Raw genomic sequence first — 26,574 nt, forward strand, 5'->3', positions numbered from 1 at the left:
TGTCTCTACCGCACCGATACGCCGTTGTCACTTGTATATTGTCCCTCGCTCATCATATCGTCGTCACTCTACTTCATCGCCTATTCGCCTGTCACATGGTGTTTTGCTTTTGTCCGCTACCTTGCCGCTTTTCCGCCGATTCTCTTGCCCCTCGCTTTAACAGCACTCCAATATCCGACCTGCGCAACAGTGACAAGAGCAACTGCGTTGGCTGCCTCTGTTGCACAACCAACCTTGCGTCTCGTTTATATCACCCGGGGCTTGCTTTGTGCTTCATTTGTTTTGCAACTCGACCATCACCTGCTCCATCTTGCCAATGGATAATGTTCCCTTTGGACAACCGTGGGCGCAGCAGCCCGGGGGCTTACCGGCTTCGCGCGAGCAGCGTAGAACAAAAAGGCAGTCATTGCAACAGGAGCAGCCACTGCTACTGGAGCAGCATGGTGAACCTCAATGGCAGCAATCCGCTGCGTCGTCCAACCACCCCAAGCTACCCGATACCCCTTCACCAAAACCATTTCCCTCCATGTCTCCATCGATATCACCCACGCCAGGGAGAATGTTGGGCCGGCCGGCACCTCTCCACTCCATGCACTATCCTCTGAGCTCTGACTCAAGCCATACTAACGATTTACCTCTTATGTTTAGCGCACAACACCAGTACCAGCAACATTTAAGCACCCGTCGCAATGACCAACCCATTGACTTCCGCTACGGCCAGCAGCCACCCCAGGCCCCAGGCCAGCAACACCATACTGGTCCAGGCCAGCCGCCGTTGAACGTGCAGCCGCAGCATAGCGCACCTCATGCCGCCCATCCTGGCCAGCAGCACCAGCAGCAACCTCCACAGTCGCAACAGCCTCAGCAGCATCAACAAGCCCCGCCGCCCTCGCAACAGCAGCCAGCCACTGCAGCGGTCCCGGCCCCGGCACCGACACCGGTGGCACAGCGCGCACGTAAGCGGCCGAATCCGGCTACTGCACAGCCTCCGTCTGCCGCGGCTTCCGCAACCTCGGCCTCTCCCATCATTCCTCCTCCGATCCCCACACCGACTGTCCCTAACAATACAGTGTCTGCGGTCCCGCCTCCGGCCATTCCTGCGGGCGCACCCTTGACAAAGCCCCCCACGCCCGCTTCGGCATCAGCTACCGGAACGCCTATCAAGTTTGCGGCCCAGGCCGAACCTGGAAGTGTTCCGACACCGCCAGCAAAGAAAAGTCGCACAAACACGCCCTGGACACCAGCGGAGGAGCATCGGCTCAAGCAAATGCGTGATGCGGGGAGCTCGTGGGCAGAAATTGCCAAGGTCAGTCTAGCTGCACGACAGCACAAATGTGTGGCATTGAGGACAAAACTAACTCAGGTTCCTCCGACTAGACTTTCCCGACACGTACAGAAGGCAGTGTCAAGAAGCACTGGTACAAGGTACGCGCCCTCTACCTCTACTTCTCTTTCTTTGTACAACTACATCGAGATCAATTTGAGAGTACCTGCTAACCCATACAAGGATATGCACTACGCAGAATTCGCCGAGGACGAAAGCCAAGCGCTTCTGAATGCTATCAAGGAGTACGAGAATCAAAAGTGGAAGGTGATCGGCCAGAAGGTTGGCAAGCCCGCCAAGGTCAGTCATATATATCCTCCGCGTCGCGACTGCAGGGCCTTGCCTGGTCTGTCAATATCGAGATGCATGCTGACTCCGAATACGTTCAGGCTTGCGAACAATACGCCAAAGAGCACTTTGCCGACCAGATTCTCTCCGCGGGAAAGAGGTAGTATGTCCTGCAAAACAGTTACATAAGACAGGGCGACGGACTCTTTATGATTCCAATTGGTTCAGTACCATCCTTCGTACTGCATCGGTGTGCGGCTTGGTATACTCGGCCGGTCCTCAAAACGAGTCCACTTTGATTGTCCTACTCGCATATGCGCAAGCAAAACGTGGAAAGGGACCCGAATCAAAATAACAACGACAAAAAACGAGTTTGGTCACTGATCTGATCCAGAGCGAGTCTTCTCCCTTCGTTTTCTACTCCTTATACCACATTGTCATAAACATTTTGTGTGATGACGGGAGATGTATCTTGACATGTAGTAGGATTGCTGTTGGGTCAGATGCTCTTCTTGCCACTCTCGTCCGTTTCTGGGCTGCATCTGCCGCCTTTGGCCCATTCTTGTTTCTCCCATTTTCTTTTTTTTTGTCTGCCTTTTTTTCTTATATTTCTCTGTCTTTCCTTGCTCTTGCTTGGATTGGGCTATTTTCCCTGCCGCTTAGGGAATCCTCACCGTCAGTTCCCTTTTCACCCTGCTTCTTTTTCTGTCGTTTTTATTTCTTACTGTTGGTCTTATCTTGCCACTCTTTTATCCTAGTCTCTCGGCCGAGAGACCACAGGGGCCACGGTTTGGTATTTGTTTTGAGTTTTCTTTGTTCGGTCTGACTTTCGTGTCTCGGGTAGGTCTCCAGGAAATTTTTTTGTGGCGGCGAAGGAAAAAAAACTAGGGCAAATGCTGTTTCTCTTCTATAACCCTTTGTTTAGGTATAATTTGTTTTCTTGCTTTTTGTTGTCTACCTTACCTCGGTTTGAGGTTTGCGTTTGGCTCGCGTCTGGATCGCTGCTCTTCAACTACGAAAGAGTTGCACACCTATCCAAAAACGGAGCAACACTAACTAGCGACTGAAATTCGATTTTTATTTGTCGCGCCAAAAACTAAAGACACCTTCGCGATGTATGTTTGTAAATTTGCTATGTTCTGCATTACAAAGACGTTTTAGTGTCATGCCGTCCCTTCATTGCGCGATGCTGTCAACTGGGTACATCCTCGATAGTATTTGCAATGTTCCTCGTAACCACGGCGGGAGGGGCCGCAAACGGTTGCGTCCAGGGGAAAGGGTCATATGAAGGGGTCTACTCGCGGGGAAATATCAACGATGGTTTTGAGTCCAATATACAAACTACAAAATACTGCAAAATACATCGATACGTAGTAGAGCTAGCTGTTTTGGTTCATGTGAATCTTGTGTACCCTGCTTTAGTTTCGTTCGGGGTAGTACGTGGCGCACCACGCACGTAGCGTATCGATTGGTGCAACATGTACGCTGTACATAGCGAGTCTCTTCCTTTTTGACACGAAAAAAAAGAGACAAAAAGAGAGCTTGAGGGGAGTATTTTGGCCTCTTACATAGATTCTACGAAGGACAAAGGATGACGCGGTTTCACCAAATCGATGTTCTAGGTGCATTTAGTAGCATGCGTTGAAATTTTTGTATAATAAAAAAAAGTCAATAAAGCAACACTCTCCGAGATGTTATCCGCATTCAGATCCTTCATCATTTAATGAGACATATCGTCAACGCTCCTGAGAGACCATGAAAGACGAGCCGTCCTCAGTTCCGTTGCGCCTTATGATTCAAGTTTTGGAACAAGATTGTTATTATCGTATGGGAGATAAAGGATGCGTAGCGAAGGACATGGATTCACCGACCTGGTGAGCAAAAACCAGGCTGAATAGTCCCATTCATTGCGGCCTTACCATAACAGCAATATACAACGCCGGCCATATGGTCGTTGCATTTGGCCGTCCTACTTAGGCTATATCGCCATCGATACGGAGGGACAGTGCCGTGTTCATGCGATGTAAAGAAAAATTTTTGTTGCGTTCAGTTTCTGAAGCAGGATCAGAGCTGGTAACAACAGCAGCCGTGGCAGGGCCTCGCTATTTGACAGCCATTTAGTTTTGCCAGCTAAGCACGACCGGTATTTGATGGGAAGAGTTTTTTTCTTGATATTTCATTTGCCATGAAAGCTGTAATAAAGCGCGGCGGCCTCTCTTGTGATGTGAGACAACAGAATCAGAGAGGGCAAGTTGAGGGCAAACAAACAATCAACGAACAAGTAGGAAAATACTATGAGAAGAGTTAGGTCCAACCTCTTCCTTTACTTTCACGCTAACACTTTAGTTCTGAAAGTTCTGGAGGTAAGTCAATATGTGCCCGTTGAATCGCCGTGCGACCAAGAGTTGAAAGCTCCCCATTCTCTTTGGCGCGCGACACATGAACGCACAAAGTTGGTGGTTTTGGCGTTGTGGCGTTGTGGCGTTGTGGCGTGTTCTGGGCGTTCTTGGCGCACTGCACCTCCCTTGCATTGGTTTCGATCAACGCTGCAGAAGGTTACGTTTGGCACTGTGGCTTGAGCCTGGAAAGCGATGCTTGACTCGCCCGGTTTGCCCGTTTCTTTTCGTCTTCTTTTTCCCGGATGGGTGGCGCGTCCTGCAAGGGCGATCGGCAAAACAGAGCAGACTGGGGTATGTTGTACTCTGGATTTCTCTGTGTGTCTGTGTCTGTTGCGTCACTGATCTGCCGTTAGGAGCATTGATCGCGAGATGAACTGAAAATAAGGCATATCATAATAAAACAAAACGAATATAAAACAGAGCGACCCTCAACAGCGAAAGAAGAGGTCAATCTGAAGCGCGACAGAAAGACGTGGAAATGAACAGATTCCTGACGAGACGGCGTGATGTGCAGGACCCTTCTTGAACATCATCAGGTTGCTGCATCGTATTCTTGCCCCTTCATGATGGACCTGTCTCGCGCTGACTGCCAAGGCCAACTGTCCTTTGCATACGTTTTCCATCTGCAAACAACTGCATCGTGGCTATGGCGAATCGGCTGGACGGCGCTGTTCGATTCCAGACAGTGTTGCAAACACTGTGGACTGAGCCTGCTTGCAATACCGCTCCATTCGAGAGTCCAGGAGTAAATTACGCAGCCTGAGTCTGTGCCTCACTGGGTTTTCCGCTTTTGTTGGACGGATGTCTGCATGTACAGTTGCTGCGGACGACTACCGGCCGCTGTCCTATCTAAAACGGGGCTCTCTGCACTGCAAAACGCGCGATCCAGGGGATCTGACGGCACTCAACAACCAGACAGCGACCGAGAGAACAGTGCAAACCTCCAGTTCTTCGCAAGCTTGGAGGAAAACGCGACAAGACGCGCCTGCACAGCAGTCGTAGCTGCTGGGAGAAATTCGGTAGGGCAATCACAATGGGGGCCGGAAAGAAAATAAAAAAATAAAATCAAGCCCGAAATGGACCATGAAAAAACGGCGCCTACCAATACGAGAACCTCACGCAGGAAAAACTGGGCCGCACCACCCTCACCAATGTCCGTGCTTCCCAACCAGGTGTGACTGATGCTCCTTCCACTTCCCCTCGCCTCGCTCTTGTTTCTGATGTGCTGGCTCTCTCCCACTGCCATGTTTGCCTCTTTCTTTTGGCAGGACCAACCCACTTCTTGTTCTTGCATTTTACTCGTAAATTCAGAGTGTAGCTACCCCCTGGAGTCGTTCGAAAAGTCGCTTGTAGGTAATATTTCCTGGCCTGTCTCTTCACGCCAGTCCAGTCCATGTTGGGACTAGCTCTGTACTTGTCTACTTTTCCGCGCTCAGAAACCGCCCAACTCTGTGCCATGTTCTGTGCTTGTTCAATTGCACCCCTGTTTTTGCCTGTATCTGGTCATGGTCCGCCTTCTCCTATTAAAATTCAAGGTCTTGGCAACCGCCCCAGGCTATGTCTGTTTTCCCTCTCCTCTTCTTCCTCCTCTCTCTTTTCGTCCAGCGGAAGCCTTCTCCGAATAGCCTCTTTTTTGCTCTTCTGTCTTTGACTTCGTTTTCGTCCCTCGTTGCTCCCTTCGTTTGTGTCCCGCTTATTGTCTCTCTTCGTGACACTCGCTAAACGCGAAAAGAGTCTTGTTGCCTTCACACGTCGGCTTTTTGGTTGTAGTGGCGCTTCACATAATATTCGCTTCGTTTCGTTCTCTCTGTTCTTACACTTCTTTTGCTTCTCGCCTCTTCTTGTCTTCGCTTCGCCGACGCTCGCGCTGCCCATTCCCACGGGCTATCCATTCGCTCACGCATCTACCGACCTTATTTCCCACCCCTTCTTAGTCTCTCGTTTTTCTCTGGTATCGTCTCGTATCGACGACGCGACCGGCCCATTCCACCAATACTTGCTTTTAATACTCCTTCAAATCTTCGACACCTTTCCCCTCGCCTTCACCATGGTCCGGTCTCTCCTCCCCATCGGCGTCGCCCTCATCGGGGCCACGAGCGTCCTTGCCGCCGACTCAATTCCCACCTGCTCGCTCACCCAGAAGTGCCCTGAGTCGGCGCCGTGCTGCTCACGTAAGTTTCGCATCGACAACCTGCTTATCGATGTTTATTTTTTTTAAACTTTTTGCTTTGTGCCCTAAGCTGGGTGGTTGTACAACCCACGATTGGCGGCACCACTTTGGGATCTTGCCTGGCCGCCCGCTTCCTGCTGTGTTCCCCATCCCATCGACTATCCCCTGCCGCTGGCACCTGGCGCATTGTCGCACCGCATTGTGGCGTGAACGTCTATCCCTCCGGGACATGTTGACCTTGTCTGCTAACTCCACTAGAATACGGCCAATGTGGTGTAGGTGCGTACTGCCTCGGCGGCTGCGACCCTCGTATGTCCTTCTCGCTGGACTCGTGCGCACCTGAGCCTCAGTGCGTCAGTCGTGTCATGAAGATGAACAGCCTCGACCGCATCGTCGATGTTTCCGAATACCTCGGCGACTCGTCCAAGGCCGACTGGGTTGCCCAGGGTACCCCGCTTGTCTACAACAACGAGGCTGTACTGCTTACTATGCCCGCCAACTCCGTCGGCACTGTCCTCTCCTCCACCGGCTACATGTGGTACGGCAATGTCAAGGCCACTTTCAAGACGTCGCGTGGTGCTGGTGTCGTCACCGCCTTCATTCTGCTCAGTGATGTCAAGGACGAAATCGACTACGAGTTTGTCGGCACGGAGCTGAACATTGCCCAGACCAATTACTACTTCCAGGGCATTCTGGACTGGCACAACTCGGGCAACATCTCCCTGTCCGATACCTACGAGAACTACCACACCTACGAGATCCAGTGGACCCCTGACTCCATCACCTGGCTTGTCGATGGCCAGGTCGGTCGTGTTCAGAAGAAGTCTGACACCTGGAACGCCACTGCCAACCAGTGGAACTTCCCTCAGACTCCGTCGCGTGTTGAGCTGTCCATCTGGCCTGGCGGTGCGCCGTCCAACGCCCCCGGCACCGTTCAGTGGGCGGGTGGTCCCATTGACTGGAACTCGGCCGACATTAAGAACTACGGCTACGATTTTGCGACCTTCACCGAGGTCGAGATCCAGTGCTACAACGCTTCGTCGGCGCCCGGTACCAATAACGCCGTTTCGTACACGTACAACAACTGGCTCGCCACAAACAACACCGTTGTCAACGGCGACAAGAACCCCATCATGAAGAACTTTGAGAACACTGGTCTGGACATGACATCTGGCCCTGACGCCGGTTCGTCGTCGACCAGCAGCGCCGCCGGCAGCAAGAAGACCAACAGCAACACCGTTCCGGGCGGCACCTCGAACGGCCCTGGCAACTCCCAGGGCAACGGCGACTCGAGCTCTGGCTCGGGCTCGGGCTCGGGCTCGAACTCCGGCGGCTCGTCGACAGGTAGCTCCTCGGGCTGCTCGACGACCGGCTTCTCCCAAAGCTGCGACAACGGCAACAGCGGCAGCTCGTCTAAGAGCGACGGCGGTCGCATTGTGGGCGGCGAGCGGATCATTAGCGCCAGTGCATTTGCCGTGGTCGTTGCGCTGGGTGCCATGATGGTACTGTAATTTTTGTTTGTCGCTACATGATTTTGATTTAATGTCTAGTTTCTAGTGGAGCCGCATCTAGTTATGTCTTACTATTTGTGTGCAACATTTTTCTGGGGTCTATTGAAACAACATCCTTGTCTTTTTTTGCCCTTTTGTCTTATTTGTCTTGATCATGGCTGCATTTTCATGCACTTTTTTTTTAACAGCCAGCACCTCATTTTACCCTATTTTCTGGTTTTCTCATTCTTCCCTTTTTGGTCCCTAGCATTGGTTCGGCTGCGATGGGTTCTTGCTTGGATTCGCAAATGGGAGCTTGAGAACGGGGATGACTGCACCTTTGATGATAAGGCAATGGATTCACTTCTGTCTTGCAGTCAACAATTTCCAGTTGCGAACCGCGGCCCCGAGTACCGACCGAAAACGCTAATAATTCTGGACCGCAAATATAATTCATTGGATTCAACTAATGACCACGATTGTGAATTGCGATAATTGACTGTGCTTGCTGACCAAAGGAACTTCGCAAGGTCAAGACCAACACACCTCGAAGGGCCGCCCCGTCTAACTAGATGTATTCCGGTAAACAATATCACGCGACCTGCACCAGATCTAGAGCATCATACACCAAATCCCACCCCCTGAACTCCTCCCACATTACCATTCTACCACTCCAATTGCTAATTCAGCTTCTTGTATGCGAAACTCCGTGTCGATCTAGGCCGTGGGGTTGCTGTTGAAGGCCAGAGCGTTGATGGTGCCGCTGGGGACACCGGTCAGCACATTCTTCTGAGCGGTGCTCTGGATGTACGCGCAGAGCGCTTGCGGAGCCTTGGGACCGAGCAGGGCCAGCAAGTAGGCACCGAGGCCGGTGATATGTGGCGTGGCCATGGATGTTCCCGAAATGGTGTTGGTGGCTGTGGTGCTGCCGATCCAGGTGGACAGGACGTTTGTGCCGGGCGCAAAGATGTCGACGACGCTGCCGTAGTTGCTGTAGTAGGCAATATCATCTACGGTCTCGGAGGCGGCCACAGTGCACACGGTTGGCTCGGAGGCGGGCGAGTAGTAGGAGGCGTCGTCGGCGGAGTTGCCAGCGGCGACGGCCAAGAATACGCCGGCCGAGACGAGGGCGGCGGCGGCGCTGTTGACGGCGGCGCTGAAGCCGCCACCCAGGGACATGTTGGCGACTGAGCCCTTACTGCAGCCAGTGCGGGTGGCGGCGTCCTGGGCCACAAAATCTATGCCGGCAATGACACCCGAGAAGGAGCCTTGGCCGCTGCTGTCGAGGACTTTGACGGCAAACAGCTTGGTCTTCTTGGCGACACCGTACGTAGCCGAGCCAATGGTGCCGGACACGTGGGTGCCGTGGCCGTTGCCGTCGCTGTTTTGGCCATCGCCGGCATAGTTTGCGAGCCACGTGGCGCGTCCCTCGAACTCGGGGTGGCCGACATAGATGCCCGTGTCGATGACGTACGCACAAGTACCGTCGCCGGCGCTGTCGTCGTAGGTGTAAGACGTGGACGTGTTGGCTTTGTGGGAGATGCGGGCCAGGCCCCAAGGTAGCGGGTTGGCCGTCTCGGTGACGTAGGTGTCGATCTTGACAATGGCGTCCTGCTCAATGTAGTCGACGCCCGGGTGGTCACGCAAGTTGGCAAGGCCCTGAGAGTCCAGACGGAGCGCAAAGCCACGGAAGGAAGCACCGTCGGCCTTGTAGACGTGGTCGACTTGGGTAGAGTCGGCCGTGTCAATGGCGTCCTGCAGGGTGGCAGCGGGAATGCCGTCCTTCATCTTGACAATATACTTGCCGGAGATGAGGTTGGCATTGCGCGAGCGGATAAGGGGAGCCGGGCTGTCACGCTTGGGCAGGGCCGGAGCGGCCAAGGCCACGGACAAGAGGGAGAGGACGGCGAGCTTGTACATTGCGGAAAGCTGGGCGGTGATACGGAGCACTCTGTATAATGACAACGATATGAAAGTTGGGGGAAAGACTTGGTAGATGTAAATGAGACGGCTGCTTTGTTGATGACGAGAGGGCCAATACAATATAACCTGAGATGGGCAACGGGCATATTTATCTTTGTTTTGGATCTACAGCATCTACAACTTTCGGTCTAACCGCATGGCGATGCTATCTTCATGTTGCTGTATCTTGATCTTCCGGCCGTTACGACGTAACCGACGCCATTTCTTCTACTTTTGTTATCATCGTAGTAACCTTCCGTACACGGCATGGCCGATGATGAAGGTGCTTGAGCTCTTGATGTGATTGAACAGAAGTTGATCCAGAGCGCCTGGAAAAGGAAGCTCGCGACATTACCTGGCTGAGGTCACATTGTCGATGTTGATCAGATGCAGATATGCAGAGAGAATGCTTTCCATTACAACGAAGTAACCGTGGTAGTGAACAGTCCGGGAGGGATGTCTCGGGCCATGGGCAACGATACCAGCTTCCTGTTTGTCCTTCTTTTGTATATACGACGCACATATATCCTAGACAGTCTCACCGTTTCGGCCCACAAAACGAGGGCCTCCAGGTCTGTAAATTGCCGCAGGCACGTGGACGTACTGTTCAGGGACTGGTCGTGGGATGCAGGAGAAGCAGGAAGACCGGGATTGTGGCAGGAAGCCAGTACGAACTAGATTGCATGAAGAAGAGCCTAGCTGGATAACATGGAACGAGGGCCTGGCCGTCAACATCATCACCAACCTTCATGGCCTCCTTCCCAATTCGGAAAGAGAATAAGGGAGCCGAGCAAGAGGCTCGTCACCAGGACCAGCCACTAGTGTTTGGGAAGACAAGCATCGCGGCTCAATAAATTGCACGCTGTTCCCTAAACCTGGTCGTGTGGCCAAGGCTGGTGGCGCGAGGGTAGACGGATAAGGTTGGTGCCGGTAAATAAGCCGAGCGGTTGGAGGGCGGCTCTGCCAAGTGTTTCTTTTGATATGCATTATGTCGTACTCTGTACTTTTATCACAGCCCACATCCAGCCCTGCACACGGCAGCAATATAAAATGACCTTGGATGCCGTGCCGTGCGACAAGTGGACCGTTTGTGCTGCCTCTGCTTCTGCTGCTGCAACGACACACTACTACTTGCTCTTCCAGGAAACCAAACCCGACCGAGTTGTTTTTTTAGGTTGTCCGCGTTTGTGCTTGGCATAGCTTGGGCCTCGATGATGATGTGGATACTTGACCGGAGTGTGAGGATAGTTCCAGCACTTCGGCCAGCGTCCAGATTGTTGGCCGATTGTTTTGCACGGATTTGCTCGGTCGTCGGTGATCATCCCGGGATTCTGGCGTCTTTTATCGCTGCAACTAATCATGGGATCTGTGGTGTGTGTCTAACGCCGCAGGGCCATAGTCCCGTCGTATTACGGTTGTCGTTGTCGAGATTTACGTCAAGTGCTCCAAAAACGTGATTGTGCCATAATTTGACGGTTGATGAGCACGACGCCCGAGGATGTCGCAAAAATAGAATAGGCAGCTACGTAGTTGTGTATGTCATGTTATGCAGTGCTAGTTGGGCTCTGACCGCCACAGCCCAGGTCACCCTAGAGCATTTCAGGGAGTGAGGAACAGGGGCGGTTGGGCGGGGGCTAGGGTAACAGGGTTAGTAAACTTCAGTGCGGACTCGCTAGCACCGGGCATTTCCACCACCCGAGACTTCGCGACGCGCTCGGGGATTGGAAAATCCCGAGCCAGCGCACTTCGCATAAGAGGCGAAACAGAGATGCAAAGGAAAATGGAAGCAAGAGGACGGAACTCCAAGGAGAAAAGACCAAGTAAAACATCGAGACGACGCGACGATAGAAACAAGGGCGAAGGTACGCCGGCCATTTTCAGGCAAAAGGGCTTAGCTGTGTCTGCGTCTTGGGACACCCCTGCGTACCAGTGTGTCAGAGATACACTCTTGTCAACTTCTATCTTGTTCCATCTCCTCGTCGATATCATCCTGTGCCGGAGAATAAAGTGCATTGCCAAGACCTAGGATATTGCGTTCCTTCCTCTTCTATATATTTTCTACTCCCTTACAACCCACCTTCGTCAACCCCCGTACGACGCACCTGCCCGTTCTGGCCTACTCGTCTGAGCAGCTGCTCCCCCCGCTGCTGCCAACTATGTCACAAGTCGCGCTTGTGCCTTCTCCTTCGCTGGCGCCCTTGCCATCGGCCGTGCCTTCCCAGAGCTCGAGGGCTGTTGCCGCAACCGGAGCACCCTCCGAACCACGCGTCCTCGCGTGTGTCATGTGCCAGCAGCGCAAGATCAAGTGCAACCGCAAGTTCCCCTGCAACAACTGCATCCGACTCGGCGTCTCGTGCGTGCCCGCCACCCTCAATCCACGCCGCCGGCGCCGCCGTTTTCCCGAGCGCGAACTGCTCGACCACGTGCGGCGCTGCGAGGCGCTGCTACGGCAGAATCATGTGCGCTTCGACTCGCTCTTTGAAGAGACCGTGGGCGGACTTGACGCTGAACGTGACGGCGACGAAAACGACCACGGAAAGGACACCAATAAAGCGTCCCACGAAGCAGCGTCGTCTCTGGCGGCCCTTCGGCGGGGTCAAGGCGCCAGTCGAGGCAGACGAGGAGGTCGTGGAGGTAATGGAGAGGACGACTCGGAGATGGTGCTAGACTCAGACGGCGACGAGGCTAGAGTGGTTAGGGGCGCGGTCAAGGCTGCCTCTTCGGATGCTGGATCTTCATCAATGCTGCCTGCCACGACACCAACACCAGGCACAGAGGTGGAACGCCGTGCCGAAGCCAACAACTTCTGGAAGGCGATCCGCAAAGGTTTCCATGACCCAGCCAATGGCGGAGCCAGCCACGACCGCAACACAGCCACCTCCGCAGGCTCCACCAATGCCGGCACAAACAACAACGACAACTCCCCGGGCCATGACGACGGCAACAGCTCCGACTCTGACACCGAGTCTGAGATCCGCAACAGCAGTTCTGCGCTGCGCCAGATGTGGGCACGCCAGCTGGGCAGCACTGGCAGCCTGTGTTTTCGAGGACCGCATCGGACGCTGGCCAATGTGACGACCCTCCATCCAGACCCTGTCCGGATTTTTCGTTTGTGGCAGATCTACCTCCAAAATGTCGACCCATTGCTCAAGATCACACACACACCGAGCCTCCAGGGCCGGATTGTTGAGGCCACTGGCAAACTCGAGGGCATCAACCCGAACCTCGAGGCCTTGCTGTTTGGCATATATTGTGTGGCCGTCCACAGCATGTCGCCGTCCGACTGCCAGGCAGCCTTTGGAATGTCCAAAGACGCGCTGTTGGCCACCTACCAGCCAGCCTGCGAACAGGCACTCCTCAACAGCGGCTTTCTGCGGACGTCCGAGCGCGACTGTCTCGCCGCCTTCTTCCTGTACCTCCTCTCCCTTGGCCACTCCATCGACCCGCGCTCGTTGTATGCCATGCTCGGTGTGGCCATGCGCGTTGCCCAGACCATGCAGATCAACAACGAAGTCGGTCCCGGCGCCCGCCTGACGCCTCTCGAGGCCGAGATGCGCCGTCGCCTCTGGTGGGCCATGGCCCTCTTTGACTCGCGTATCAGTGAGTTGGCCAACCACAGCCCGGCTATGCTGGACCCGACCTGGGACTGCCACCTGCCATTGAACGCCAACGACTTTGATTTCCGACCCGAGCTCAAGGAGCCGCCCATGTCAGTTTCGGCAGCTGGTGGTCGTGCTGCCGTGTCGTCTGAAGCGCTGTTTGCCGTTGTGCGCAGCGAGCTCGGCAACGTCATGCGGCACGCTGAATACTACCTGGCGCTGTCAAACCCAGCCCTCAAATACATGGCGAAAGACCGCGAGTACGCCGTACAGGGTACCGCCATCAACCGAAACAGCAGCCGAACAGGCCGGCTTCCCGAATTTGCCGAACTCAACGCCCTCGAAGATCTGATTGAAGACAAGTATCTACAATACTGCGACCCGGCTAACGGCCTGCACTACATGACCATCTGGATGGCCAAGGGCTTCATTGCCAAGTGCCGCTTGATCAAATACTTCTCGCGTTATGCCAACGGCGGACCGGCAAGCGCCGGCGTGACTGCGAGCACGCCGACTTCTTCGTCTAGAGCCACCGGCAGTGGCACACCCTCGTCAACCAATCTCACTACTACATCGTCCTCCGAAGCCTTGCGTGACTGTGCCCTCGCCGACGCGCTTACCGTTATCGAGAGCGACACCAACATTATGACCTCGTCCCTTACACGTGGTTACCGCTGGCTGCTGCACCTCTACTTCCCGTTACCAGCCTACATCTTTATCACACAAGAACTGGCCAGCCGTATTGGCGGTGCCCGGGCCACTCACGCCTGGGTTGCTATGAACGACAACTACGAAGCTCGTTTCGCTGTGAGCGACAGCGAAATCCGTTACATGTTCAAGATGTTTGCCAGCACCATCCTGCAGGCCTGGGACGCCTGTGAGGCCCGGTCGAGAGCCTCTGGTGAAATGGAACACGAGGATGGACCTGCACCCCTGCCCCAGATGATTGTCCGCATTCGCGCGCAGCTGGCGGAGGACGACCGCGACCGGACCGCCACGGAAATTCCAGCAACGACCGACATTGCATCTTTACAAGCGGGCGGAGGAAGTGTGCACGGCAATAGAGTCTCGGGTGCCTTGACTGGCGCATTTGCCACGACCCTGTCCATGGACATGGTTGGAGGTGACGATGGTGGTCTGACGGCCTCACTGTTTAGCGGGCCACCACCGCCCGGAAGCGGAGCGCCAAGTGCCTTTGGCGATGCAACTCCACCAGCACCACCATTGTTTACAGGTCCTAATTTTGGCGCACCCGGTTTTGGCTTGGGCAATATGGGCAACTGGCCGCAGATGCCGATGCCCTGGGGCTGGGGGCCACGTCCACCTTGGGGTGGGTAAGACGAGGAGGGACGGGAGGCAGAAATGAATAATATTTCTGTCGTGTTGAAGCTTTACTTGGCACTGACAGACCTGTGAACACGATTGGCAGACCAGCAAATCTGCCAAATTCATCATTCTCTATAAGATGTCGAAGGCTGGTAGGGAAGTAGCTGGCTTGATCACTTTGACGTGTTGGATGGCATTTGCTGAGCAGCTTAGTTGCCAGTGCTCACAGCCCCGGGGCTTCCAGGAGCCAACCGTCTTCTGAACGCGCACCTCGAGAGTTTGTATTTCCCGATAAGGCTTACCGAGGTTTTCGATTTAGGTTAAGAACAGAGTCGAGGTGCCGATGCGAAAGTGTATATTGAGCGAAGGCTGCGCTTGTTTATGGGCAAACGTCCCCAAAAAATCAAAATTTTAGTTGCATAAAACCTTAACTAATTTTCTGATCACTACCATACGCACAATCGTCAAGACGTAATTCATAAATGTTGAAAGGAGAAACAAAGGCAAGACTGTAAGACGTAATTGCAAGCATCATTCACACTGTATTCCGCCTTCTACTGGGCCGCTTATTGAAACGCTGCCATCGGCTGTCCCAGCGGTCAAATAGCTACGTCGTCCGTGCTATTGCACGGCCTTCTCGTCCGCCTCGACGAGACTCTCGTTGGAATCGATTCCCACCAAGTTGTAGCCCCCGTGCCAGGAGGAAACGCAGGATCGCCTCGGCCTTGGGGTACCAGACATGCCTCGGATAACAGTCCCAGTGCTGGCGGCGTGGATAAGCAGCAAGTGACCGAAGACGGACAGCATCTTCGAGAATGGCGTGAAGAGGCGGACGATCTCGGCTTTGCCGTTCACTGTCCTTCTCACTGCCGTGCAGATAGCACAGCCGCTTCAAGTCTGCACCCGCGTCGGTCAGGCACTGCAGCAGCTCTACCGGCCGTCGCGGATCGGCAATGGCGCGCAACAGCAGCGAGTCTGTTGGTGAGCCTGTCGCATTGTCCCCGCGTCGGTCGGGATGCCGGTCACCAAAAGCCATGTTGGGATCAGCATGGCCCTGTTGCAGCAAGAGCCGCGTTAGGGCCACGTTGCATGGCACCGCGTCGTGGAGGCAGTGGTCGTGCCGCAGCTCGGGTGAGTCCGCGTGAGACCATGTCCATCGCCGTGGCCCGCGCACCTGCACGAGACCCAACACATGGCTCCATGTTGCAGACACAATGTGAGACAGTCCAGCAACGCCGTTCTGGCCGTACTCGCTGCCCAGTGCCAGTGTGGCACCGTGTGCCAGAAAGCAGGCCACGACGGGCACGGGGCACCACCGCGGCGGCAGCGCGGCCGCGTAAGGATGTCTGCGAGAAGAGGCCAGAACGTGTTTCTGGACGAGGACGGACCGCCGTCGATGGGCTTGCCGTGGAGGCCACGGAACACTGGTACGCTGGCGGATGCACCATGGTTGAGGAGACAGTCGAGTGTGGTCAGCGGGCTAGGGCACGTGGTGTCGAGTGCCATGGCAAACGCGTGCGGCCAGCTGCGGCTCAAGTCTGCACCGGGTGCCGCCAGAGCGCGCCGCAGGGTGCCGACACTGCTCGTGAGGCAGCCCCAACGAAGCGCTCTCGAGCAACAGGAGCAAGAGTTCTCATCAAACGCTCTCTGTGCGGCGTCCCTCTGATAGAGAGTGTCGACCAGAAGCCGATGGCAGAAACGAGAGGCTCGAGCCAGCCGAGATAGGTCGCCGATTTCGAGCAGGTTGCTGACTGCGAGTAGGAGCTCGTTCGGGAGACACATCAAAGAAACAGTGCCCTCCACCGAATCCCGGTCAACCGTGGCAGCATCTGTCTCGTCCTGGTCCGCCATGGACGCCGTCTGTGTGGGCCAGCGTGGGTAATCATAGGAGCAGAGAGGAAGAGAGAGAGAGAGGGAGAGTTCAGACAAAAGAATAAAGTACGTCCCTTCTGTAGTTTTGAATGTCGTTGGAAAGCAAGAGAAAACGTTTCGAGTCACACACTGACGAGATGACAGCCTCCTTTTAGTGATTGGACAATGGCCATCTCCTTGCCCGCGCCCTCCGCTCAAGCCCCAGACGCATACCGATAGCCTCATTCACGGCCAGACATGTCTATTGGATGCCAGCTATTTGCAGCGTGCATTCGGTGGGATGTGCTGCAGCATGCGCTCGAACAGCGCCAAGGTATCCTTGGGGAAGACAGCGGAGCAAACGTGGAGATGGTCGACAGGTCAAGTCCGTCATGCGCTGCGTTGAACAAACGATCTGTGGATCGCGACAAAAGACAACCAACCATCGGCCAAGCCTTGCTTGGGGAATTGCAACGGATGCAACTTGCATATCCAATTGCCGTTGCGGTGCACACAATTTGTGGACAATATGTGATCAATTTCTGGCCATCAGCAAATACTCAAAACGGCAATCGATCCACACAATTGCAAACGAGCATCTCTGGGTGCGATCATGAACCAGACGAACTATCAAAGCTATTTGCCAAAAGAGCCAGCTCGAAACCGTCGAGTCTGCCCAGACTTTTGCACAGACTGCAGATCAGGTGCTCTTATTTTCTGCCGCAGCGTCGCTTTCGTTTCGTCATGTTTTCATTTTGCCGTGCAATCTTTCCCACCGCTGGCCATATCGACGGACGGTTTCGGCAGCATTGGCGATCCGTGTACCGAAAACAAGGGGAGAAGGATAAAAGCAAACAAGAAATGTTGTTATCGCAGTCGTGATTTTGTGTAATGAAGATGGTAAAGTCGAAACAAAAGCACAAAATGAGCGATGCGTACCGCAAGTCGACAAAAGAACTTCGGCACGGAAACACCCGTCTAATGGAACCGAAATCATCGCGAAATCAATTGTTGAGGTCGGCCGTCGAGAGTAGCGAGCATAGCATACATAGTGGCGCTTGTCGCAGACAAAGGGGTGTCTTTATGCAGTCGGGATTGGCGTACTGTATCAACTCCGCGAACGTGTCTCTGTCGCGCCTGCTCTGCTTGCCCAATACGAGAACCCCTGCCCACTTTCCTTGACACTCTACACTAAACCTGCAACGGTGTTTTGTGGAGACAATTTGCTCATTGCCTTTGATTGCCTTTGATCGTGCTTTCCTCCCACTGGTCGTTCTGACAATGTCCCCTGAATTCTCTCTGGAATCAGGCTATTCATCACAAAAGGCACTATCGAGACGCTTTTTGTTTGCACTGCACGGCTGTTGTCCCCTAACTGCAGCAAGGGACAGGGCCAGTTTTGTGTTGGCCCGTGCACGACGCGCGATGAAGCCAGCTGCCAAGGCCCTGGCTAGACCAACAACGCCCCAGGGGTTAGGCAAAATTGGTTAAACGGCCCCAGCAACCATTGTCTATTTTCAGCACTGCCCACCATATCTCCCAACCAGACTGTGCCCCAAATAAAGATATTTCCTGCGTGGCAACCACTGTTCGACGCCCATAACGAGCGCCCTGTTCCTGTTGTTTCTGTTCGTTCCTCCCTGTGTGCCCCGTGTGTGACACTCTCCACTTTCCCGTGTCCCTCACATTTTCCGCCTCTCGTCATTTTGGCTCTTGCTTCTTCTGTTTTCTCGTTTCTCGTGTTTCCTGTCTCCTTTTTTGGCCTCACCATCTCTCCATCCCACGCTGTGTTCCGACGACACACCAACCTTTCTCTGATCCGATTCTCTCATTTTCTTTCGTCCTTCGCTTCTTCATTCGTTTCACTCAAAGCTTTCTCTCGCTTCATCGACTTTCGCTTCTCCTTTTCGATCTTCTAGCTCGTTCAGCTGTGTTTTCGTGTGTTTTGGGGAGGGGGCTTTCCATTCTAATTTTGGACCTCCGCAAGCAAAAAACCGACTCACAAATCAGGGCAAGCAGACCACCACTTCATTTCCTCGACAACCACTCGACGTCACCTCTGCGACAGACCGCCACACAGTTCCCCTGTTCGTCTCCCGCCGCCGGAGGATCTTGAAAGAAGGCGACAATATCGCCGCTCGCGAGCCCTTCAGTCGATCCAGCATCGACGGCTCCAACGATCCTTCGCTTTGTCGGTCATCTCCCGTGCCTCGTTGCGATACACAATCGCCCACCGTCGTCATGGGGTTTGGCGACTTCACCAGTCTCTGCCGTACGGCACCCATTCCGTTATGCGCGTCTGTCGGTGCCATCACCTCCATCTCCTTTGGCGTTGGCATCGAGCCCGATTGTTATGCTCGCAACATTGAGCTGGCCAATACCATCATCTTCCAGGGCGCCGCCAGCGCCATGCACATTGTTGCTCTGTTGATGACCATTATCATGATCTTCCACGTCCGGGGGAAGTTCACTGCAGTTGGTAAGGCTCGCTCCGACTCCCGTTCATCTTCATTTGTCCGTTTGTTACCCGCGGCCACATCTAACTCTCTTCCACATAGGCCGTAAGGAAATCACGACATTCTTCTACCTCTACCTGCTGCTCACCTTTTTCTCGCTCATTATCGACGCCGGAGTCGTGCCACCAGGCTCTGGCCCCTACCCGTACTTTGTCGCCATCCAGTCTGGCCTCGCGTCCGCCCTCGTCACCTCGCTCTTCATTAACGGCTTCGTCGGCTTCCAGCTCTACGAGGACGGCACACCGCTCTCCCTCTGGATGCTTCGCCTGTGCTCATTTGCCGCTTTTGTCATCTCCTTCCTCGTCTCGCTCGCCACATTCAAGTCCTGGGCCGGCCTTGGCCCCACCAACACCGTCGGGCTCTTTGTCGTTCTATACCTGCTCAACGGCATCCAACTGCTCGTCTACATTGTCCTGCAGACTCTCTTGGTCTTGCGCACCCTGCAGGACCGCTGGCCCCTCGGCGACATTGCCTTCGGCGTCTTCTTCCTCATCGCCGGGCAGGTCCTGCTGTACGCCTTCAGCTCGCGCATCTGCGTTGCCATCAGCCACTACCTCGACGGCCTCTTCTTCGCTACCACATGCAACTTGCTGGCCGTCATGATGGTCTACAAGTACTGGGACTCCATCACCAAGGAGGATCTCGAGTTCTCCGTTGGCACCCGCATGAACAACTGGGAGGTCAAAGAGCTGATGCCTGAGGAAGACCGGCGCAACACGATCTACACCGAGGATCCCTATGGCCAGTCAAGCGCCTATGACCACCCTTATTCGCCTACAGGCAACCGATTCTCGAAATACTAGATGGACGGCCAACAGCAGCGGGAAATATCTCTCCTTACTACCACTCCTTCACATTTTACTATGTTCTTTAATATCACTACCGGGGTTTGCCGCCATGTCCTTTTCTTTTTGACTCCTAATTTCTCTCTTACTCTCGATTTGTTTCTTTATCTCCAAGAACAGCTCTGTCTGATGGACCGGGAGGTGGATATACGGAATTGTCGCATATGAGCGCTGGATTTGTTTTGTTTTATGGCGTTCAGCTTTATGTATCAAGCTTTGTTCCCGGGTTTATGAAATATCGTTCCGTTACCTTTTTTTCACCCTTTCTGTGTTTCTCGTGTTCTCGTTGTATCGACGGATGTCTAATTGCAACGAAGGAAAATACATAGGTGCGTGTTGCTGGCGGTGTTCATCATTATCTATTGTAAAAGAACATCTTCTACATACATAATGACTATTTCAGATGGCGTACATGCAAGTCGTAAAGGTTCATTGAGCTGATAGTGGCCAAGATTGTGACGCAGCATGCACCCGGCCAACACCTGAGGCCCAAGCAGCAAGCTGCACAAACTGGAAGTCTTATTTTTGCTGGTACTTTTTGTACCAGGTCTTTCTGAAACATTTTACAGAGCTCATTTTATATACCGCTTTATAATCTATATATCATGTATATCTCTTTCAGAAATTGACACCCTATCTATTTATAATCTCTTTGGGATGCTCATGGAAAACAGTAAACGGGTTCAATGCGGTGACAGCAGTTGGCAGACTTAAGACAGAACTAACGGCGAATATTCATAGAGAAAATGAATGTTTGCCATATTCACTTGGGGATTTGTTTAATTCTACTGATATGACAATCTCTCTGCGAATGAAGATTTACGTCGTAGTGGTTTGGTAAGCCTCCTTTTTGAAAAGTACGGCGCCTCTTATAAACACTTTCTTGATGAACTGGGCTCCGATCAAGATCGGCTTTGAGTGGGAAGCACCATCCCCAGGACCTCACGGATATATTTACAAACGAGGACGTGAAAAAAGTAAACAAAATTTCCTCCACAATTAGCTGGCTGTGCTGCTGTGACGGTGATCCTGCCGTTGCTTCCTTCGAAAGCACGCCGTACATATTTTCTGTTTTGTACAACACGCCGGTTCGTTATATTCCGAACTGGTGCATAACGACAAGACGCTATAAAAGAGCCTCACAGTATTTGTTGGCACTGAGACATCGGACCTTTCAAAAAAAAAAAAAAATCGGAATACTGTTTTCCAAAGGCCATTGTATCAATGCTTGCCGCCGCCGTCAGTCTTGCTTCTATTCAATTGTATTGTTTCTTTGTTCTACTGTTGCATACTTTGAGAATATAATTTCGCCTTCATAGAATGGCCAGGTCGCAGTGAAATAACAAGCTGTCGTAGCACAACGTCTTGTTACCTCAGAAATTCTGTATCGGCGGTGTCTCTTCCAACTTAGCACCGACGATGATACATTTTGACCGCAATCTGGGGCACCTAACGTCCTGTTGGTTCTAACTATCTGGTATTCTCTTCATATGGAGCAGATGAGAGTTTGTTTCTTAGCGTTTCTTCGTCGTCTAGCTTTTAGCGCATTGTCTCACATATTGCCTCCCAAACCTCCCCTGTTTGGCTGTCGGGTTCGTAAGGTAATTGTTCGTTAGCCCGCTGCAGGGCTATGTACCTTTCGCCGCAACTGCCCTGCAAAAAGTGAGGTGAACTCGATACGTGACCTCAATGGGTCGCGCCTGCCAAAGCCTGCGCCATGCATGGCCCTTTTCCCTTACCTTTAATTTTTCCGTCTCGTCCTGCGCGCCACGACTGCTCACGCTCTCTGCATTCAAACCTCATCGCTCCTTCTGCATTGGTCTTGTCAACCGTTTTTCCTACGCGCTCCTTCCTTCTCAGTGACAATAGCCCCTTCTCCTCCGTCACCTAGCTGCCCCAGAAACATTATAATCGCCTTCTCCTACTGCTTCGTCGTCGTCTTCTTCTTCTTCTTCTTCTGTCATCCTTCTGCTTCCCCTTCCAGCTCTTGAAGCGCATTCTCCATCATTCCATCTCCCACCACCCACTTTAAATCCGTCTTTCACACAGCTCCTAGGCGCATCACGAGCCACATCCACATCCAGCATTGTTACACCTCCTCGAGTACACTGCGGTGTGCTGCGGAATTTTGCGCTCGTCTTCATTGCCCACTTTCCTATATACCATCACCTCTCTCCCACCTGTCATCGTCCTCCCCAACCCTCATCCTTGAATGCGGCTGGACTACGATGAGGTAGTTCTCGGCCCGACCGCCGCCAACGGTTTCTGAACGTCAATTGCCGCCCAGCAGCAGGATACCAAGACTGCAGTGTGTCGGTCTAGGTTGTTTTTGATTGCTGGGAAACAGCACGATCGGGTTTCTGCTCTCCTCACTCTCACGAAAAACAAAATAAAATTGATGCTGTTGTCTTTTCCCCGTCGCTGGCCTAGTGATACCAAGGTGTTAGATGGCCCTTCTCTATATTTCCTTCAGCATCGATTCCGCAACCTTTGAGACCTCGTTGTCAGCTGTTGTCGATACATGGAAGCACTTCACCACCTCACTAATTTCCTTACATTTTACATAAAGATCATTCCCTGCTTACCTTATATCGTCTCGCCACCCCTCGTTTTCCAGGTCTTCGGACCCAATTAACACAGACATCCGCGCTGTCCTGTCCATGTCACTACCGGTCCAACTTACACTGGATTGGTAGGATGTCGAACGGAGTGGCGCCGAATGGTTCCGCCCACACCGCTGGCGGCAGTGTTCCTGTCCCTGGCGTCGGCGTCGGCGCTGGTGATGCTTCAGCCATCGGTGTTCAGCCTCCGAGTCTTCCCGAGGACGATGATGCCGACTACAACTGGGACGAGGTAGAGGAAAATTGGCTACAGCAGATTGCGGAAGCCCGCGCCAAAGAAGACCGCGAGATGGTCGAGGAGTACAATGAAGAGGAGGAGCTTCTTCGCACCGAGCTAGATGACGCCGTATGCGAGCATAATAGGCTCACAGAGACACTGCTGCAAGCTCGTGTGCTCGTCGACGAAAAGAAGGCCGATCTTGAGTGGCTCGTGGCCGAGTTCAGAAAACGCCGAAAGGCCATTGAAGATCGCCGCGCCGCCGATGACTTCCGCGTCCGGGCATGGATCACGAAAGGGCGGCGCTTTATGGACGCTCGCCAGCGCCAGACCATGGGCAATGTGACAGCCATGCACATTGACAGCCAAGGATCGGCAATGAACTGGGACAGAGACAACAGCCTGTCGCTCTTGACAGACTCCGGCAGCCACCCAGCCGACCAGTTTACCAGGGCTTCTGTCCCACTCCACAATAGCGCCAATGGCACCACTAATGGCGATCTCCACGGTCACAGCCAGACAAGCCCCTCGCCGCATGGAGCAGCACCCCCTCCAACTGTGCCGACCGATCATCACAGCGCTCCCGAATACCTTCCTAACGCTGACGGGTCGGTGTCCGTGGTCAACACGTCGGGCGACTGCGTTGGCAAGGTCATACCCATCCGCCCCGAGAACCACTGGGTACAGGCCCTGCTCGAGAGACCAGTGCGGCGTGCTGTTGAAATTCGACTAGGTCGCAAGTTTAAGCAGAGTCACTTGGATGCTATCTATGAGGGCCACGACCAGAAGAGATCCAAGTGGCTGAGCTTTATGATTCAGGCAACCGGTGAGATCCAGGATCGGGCCTGCCAGACGTGCGCAAAGGGCCAAGGACTCTTCTCCCTTTGCATTATCGTTGGTGGCACAGACTTCCCTCGTTGTGGCAATTGCGAATGGAACAAGCAGGGCTGTCACGGTGCCTCTGTCCGGGCCGCCAACCGAGTACCACTCCCCACTGCGGCACCCAAAGCGGCATCGAAGCAGCACCAGCCGCCTCTCAGTGGCTCAGCTGGAACACCTACCAAGCAACCAGCCAATGATTCTTTCAGCCAAGGCTCTCCCATGGCTATGGACAACCCGGATTCTAGGCCTTCCAGTTCAAGCAAGCGCGGGCGAACCAGCCTTCCTCACTACCAGTCGCCAGACGCCTCGCAACATTTTGAGTCATTCATGGTCAGGGAACTCTCCCCACCCGGGAATGCATCAGACGAAATCACGGCCGATATGATTGCGCTGCGCGATGACGGCATGATTTTCCTGGAGCCCGAGTTGATGCATGGCGTTCCTCTCCGCAAGATCTCGCCTGACCATGCCTACTGGGAACGAGGATGGAAGCCGTTTGAGGGTGCCATCCAAAGTAAGCTCGAGGAATGGACGGACAAGCTTGCCAAGCTCAAAGCTCTCCCGGATTCTTCCTTGACCGACAAGGAGCGGACAGCGGTCTTCCAAGCTGGCCGTCAGGTGAACCGAGGCAAGGCCACAACACGGTATCTCGCCACGTGCGATTTCCATCCGTACCAGCTCGTCAGTAAGAAGTGGATCACGCCGTCGTTAACTCATTATGACACGTTGTTCCGCATGGTTGCAACGCTTGACGAGCTAGCCAAGTTTCGCTTGGATGTGACCCCTTTGCAGTGGCTCCGACAGCGCCTGTACGAGATCTACCTGGAGAAAAAGGGCAACTTCAAGCTCGACCGTGCCATTGCTAAACTCTACCACGACCCTAAGCTGGCTCACCTGCGCTCAAAAAACGGGTTTGGCAACATTGGCCGTCCGTCAGCTGCGTCGAAGCCTCGCGCCACTGATGGCGGCACTAAACCGGGCAGCGCCGATGGCAGCCCTGACAAGAAGCCAACGGGCGAGAAGCGCACAGAGCCGCCACTGGGTGACACCAACAACCCTACGCCGTCCAAGCGCGTCCATTTGGATTCTGAAAAGCGCGCAGGCAAAGACAGCACCGCACAGAGGACAAAGAAAAAGCAATCGGCACGCTCTCTAGGCATGGCGAAGCCTGGTACGGCCACGCCCACGGCCAACCCACGTGTCCGGAAGCCACCTTCGTCAAAGACGCGCGACGACAAGGCTCCAGCGTCTACCGCAGGATCTGTCTCAACGTCGACCGCTCCTAGCCGGGCAGCCTCGCATGCTACTGACGCCGTGCCCGTGTCCACCGAGGACGAGGACCTGGAGTACTCTGGCTATACGACGACAGACTCCTTGACCCATGATATGGTGGTCAAGAAAGACTGGCGCGTGTATCAGGTCAAGACGAAGGATCTTGCCACGAACCCGCAGACGACGCAGTACTGGCACTGGGTGGATAGGGAACAAGCCTACAAGTCAGGACCTGACGGTCGTCGCGACTTTGATCCTATGTTTGAGCACCAGGTTCTAAAAGAGACAGAACCGACTATTGGCTGGGGTGTCTTTGCTGACCCCGTCGATTTCCATCTGCGCCTGCGGGAACTAACCGAAGTGTCGTTTGCGCCCGACTCCGACATCATTGTTATTGGCACTCGAGAGGTTAAGGGCATCGAAGGCCGAGGCAATGTTCTGGCACAATTCAAACGAGAGCGCACCAAACGCCGATTTCTTGCTTTCCTGAAGAAAAAAGGCGTTCCTTTGCGGAAGACGGATCGGCACGAAATCGAGACCGAGTGGGACGGAATTCAGGCAGAGGTAATGGCGGGCAACGAGTCCGATTAATCTCACACCTACTATATCCTCCTAGTCTGCGTGCTATATATACAATTATGTGTCACTGTCCGTTGCTTGTATGTACAATGCGATGCGACTTGGAAGAAGAGGAGGCAAGGAAGAGAAGGCGTTAGTGATTATTGATACTGTTATTTTCATTTGGGGCTTTGGTTGGAGCTACAAGGCAAATGGGCGGGCCGAAGGCGCTATTGCACGCTCTGTTTAGTCTTTTTGGGGGGGGCACAGCGAGGAGTTGTGCGAATCGGCTTGGTTTTGTTGACATTTTTACAAAACCATTTGATCTCAATAATCATGTATTCTATTGTTTGTTCGACTATTATTTGAATCACTTTTTAAAGTATCATATCCAACTTCAAAGCAGTCGATTTCGAGTATGCCAAGTAGCTTTGATGCCACGGTTACCGGCCCTGTCATTGGACAATTGTATTACATAAGCAGGAAAAACTACGTCCGGAAGGCTCTAAACTTTGCAATGGCGTGCATCGCATCAACGTCGAACAACGATACACCACAACGACACGAAACGACGATGTGAGATAACGAACCACGAGCGCATGTCAACCTACATTTACAATCGACCGAAAAGACGTAACTCGTGACCGACGAACCAAATCTCCTCCTTCCACGAGTCGGTGGACTCAAATACAATACACACTCGCACACCACTTCAAGATGTTGTACGAGTTAATAGGGATTGTATGTCAGCTGGCCGAGAATGAAGATTTGTGCGTACGCCTGGAACACTTACTAACCGCTGTCTCCGTCACCAAATAGGCCCGCCCGGGACACATCAACGAAGTCCGCGAAATCGTCCTCACCAGCGGCCAGCTCATCCTCCGCAACGGCGGTGTCATCCGCTCTATTGCCAACTGGGGCGTCTTTTCGCTACCCCGCCGGCTGTCGGTGCACCAGGCCAAGTACACTCGGGGCCACTACTTTGTGATGCGGTTCGATGGCAGCGCGGAGGCACAAAACGCGGTGCGCACGACACTGAAGCTGGACCCTCGGATGATTCGGACAGCGTTTGTGCGGCTGGGCGACGACCGCAAGCTAGAGAACACGGCTCGGTTTGGCGAGATCCTGTGGTCGCAGGCGTTTGAGCGGAGTTAAGGGGGCGTCCACGACGATCGAACCAGACATTGGGAGGGCACAACAAGAACGATCGTGAGTGATCGAGGACAAGCGTCACATACCAACACGGCCAGCCCC

At 53.7% G+C, this 26,574-nt stretch overlaps 8 protein-coding genes across 8 annotated transcripts; 6 read left to right on the forward strand and 2 right to left on the reverse strand.

Moving 5' to 3' along the window:
* Positions 1-316: 316 nt before the first annotated feature.
* Positions 317-1,776, forward strand: SPSK_03332 (uncharacterized protein; the record flags this gene model as incomplete). Its single annotated transcript, XM_016730170.1, has 4 exons — positions 317-1,306; positions 1,378-1,425; positions 1,508-1,624; positions 1,660-1,776. The coding sequence occupies 4 exons, from the start codon at positions 317-319 to the stop codon at positions 1,774-1,776; spliced, it is 1,272 nt and encodes a 423-aa protein (XP_016584572.1).
* A 4,282-nt stretch (positions 1,777-6,058) lies between these two features.
* SPSK_03269 (cell wall glucanase (Utr2)) lies at positions 6,059-7,692 on the forward strand (the record flags this gene model as incomplete). The annotated part of the gene is made up of 2 exons (XM_016730109.1): positions 6,059-6,182; positions 6,440-7,692. 2 exons carry the CDS (start codon positions 6,059-6,061, stop codon positions 7,690-7,692), a joined length of 1,377 nt encoding a protein of 458 aa, XP_016584573.1.
* A 696-nt stretch (positions 7,693-8,388) lies between these two features.
* On the reverse strand, positions 8,389-9,591 carry SPSK_03428 (proteinase T precursor; the record flags this gene model as incomplete). Its single annotated transcript, XM_016730266.1, has 1 exon — positions 8,389-9,591. One exon carries the CDS (start codon positions 9,589-9,591, stop codon positions 8,389-8,391), a length of 1,203 nt encoding a protein of 400 aa, XP_016584574.1.
* A 2,198-nt stretch (positions 9,592-11,789) lies between these two features.
* On the forward strand, positions 11,790-14,570 carry SPSK_03035 (fungal specific transcription factor domain protein; the record flags this gene model as incomplete). The annotated part of the gene is made up of 1 exon (XM_016729879.1): positions 11,790-14,570. The coding sequence occupies one exon, from the start codon at positions 11,790-11,792 to the stop codon at positions 14,568-14,570; it is 2,781 nt and encodes a 926-aa protein (XP_016584575.1).
* A 595-nt stretch (positions 14,571-15,165) lies between these two features.
* On the reverse strand, positions 15,166-16,409 carry SPSK_03418 (uncharacterized protein; the record flags this gene model as incomplete). The annotated part of the gene is made up of 2 exons (XM_016730256.1): positions 15,166-15,904; positions 15,943-16,409. 2 exons carry the CDS (start codon positions 16,407-16,409, stop codon positions 15,166-15,168), a joined length of 1,206 nt encoding a protein of 401 aa, XP_016584576.1.
* A 2,241-nt stretch (positions 16,410-18,650) lies between these two features.
* SPSK_03469 (chitin synthase export chaperone) lies at positions 18,651-19,728 on the forward strand (the record flags this gene model as incomplete). Its single annotated transcript, XM_016730307.1, has 2 exons — positions 18,651-18,888; positions 18,968-19,728. 2 exons carry the CDS (start codon positions 18,651-18,653, stop codon positions 19,726-19,728), a joined length of 999 nt encoding a protein of 332 aa, XP_016584577.1.
* A 2,739-nt stretch (positions 19,729-22,467) lies between these two features.
* SPSK_03027 (uncharacterized protein) lies at positions 22,468-25,353 on the forward strand (the record flags this gene model as incomplete). Its single annotated transcript, XM_016729871.1, has 1 exon — positions 22,468-25,353. One exon carries the CDS (start codon positions 22,468-22,470, stop codon positions 25,351-25,353), a length of 2,886 nt encoding a protein of 961 aa, XP_016584578.1.
* A 684-nt stretch (positions 25,354-26,037) lies between these two features.
* Positions 26,038-26,475, forward strand: SPSK_03700 (37S ribosomal protein Mrp17; the record flags this gene model as incomplete). Its single annotated transcript, XM_016730535.1, has 2 exons — positions 26,038-26,061; positions 26,140-26,475. 2 exons carry the CDS (start codon positions 26,038-26,040, stop codon positions 26,473-26,475), a joined length of 360 nt encoding a protein of 119 aa, XP_016584579.1.
* Positions 26,476-26,574: the final 99 nt, after the last annotated feature.

Source organism: Sporothrix schenckii (assembly GCF_000961545.1).
Source record: "Sporothrix schenckii 1099-18 chromosome Unknown Cont47, whole genome shotgun sequence".
Lineage (NCBI taxonomy): Eukaryota > Fungi > Ascomycota > Sordariomycetes > Ophiostomatales > Ophiostomataceae > Sporothrix > Sporothrix schenckii.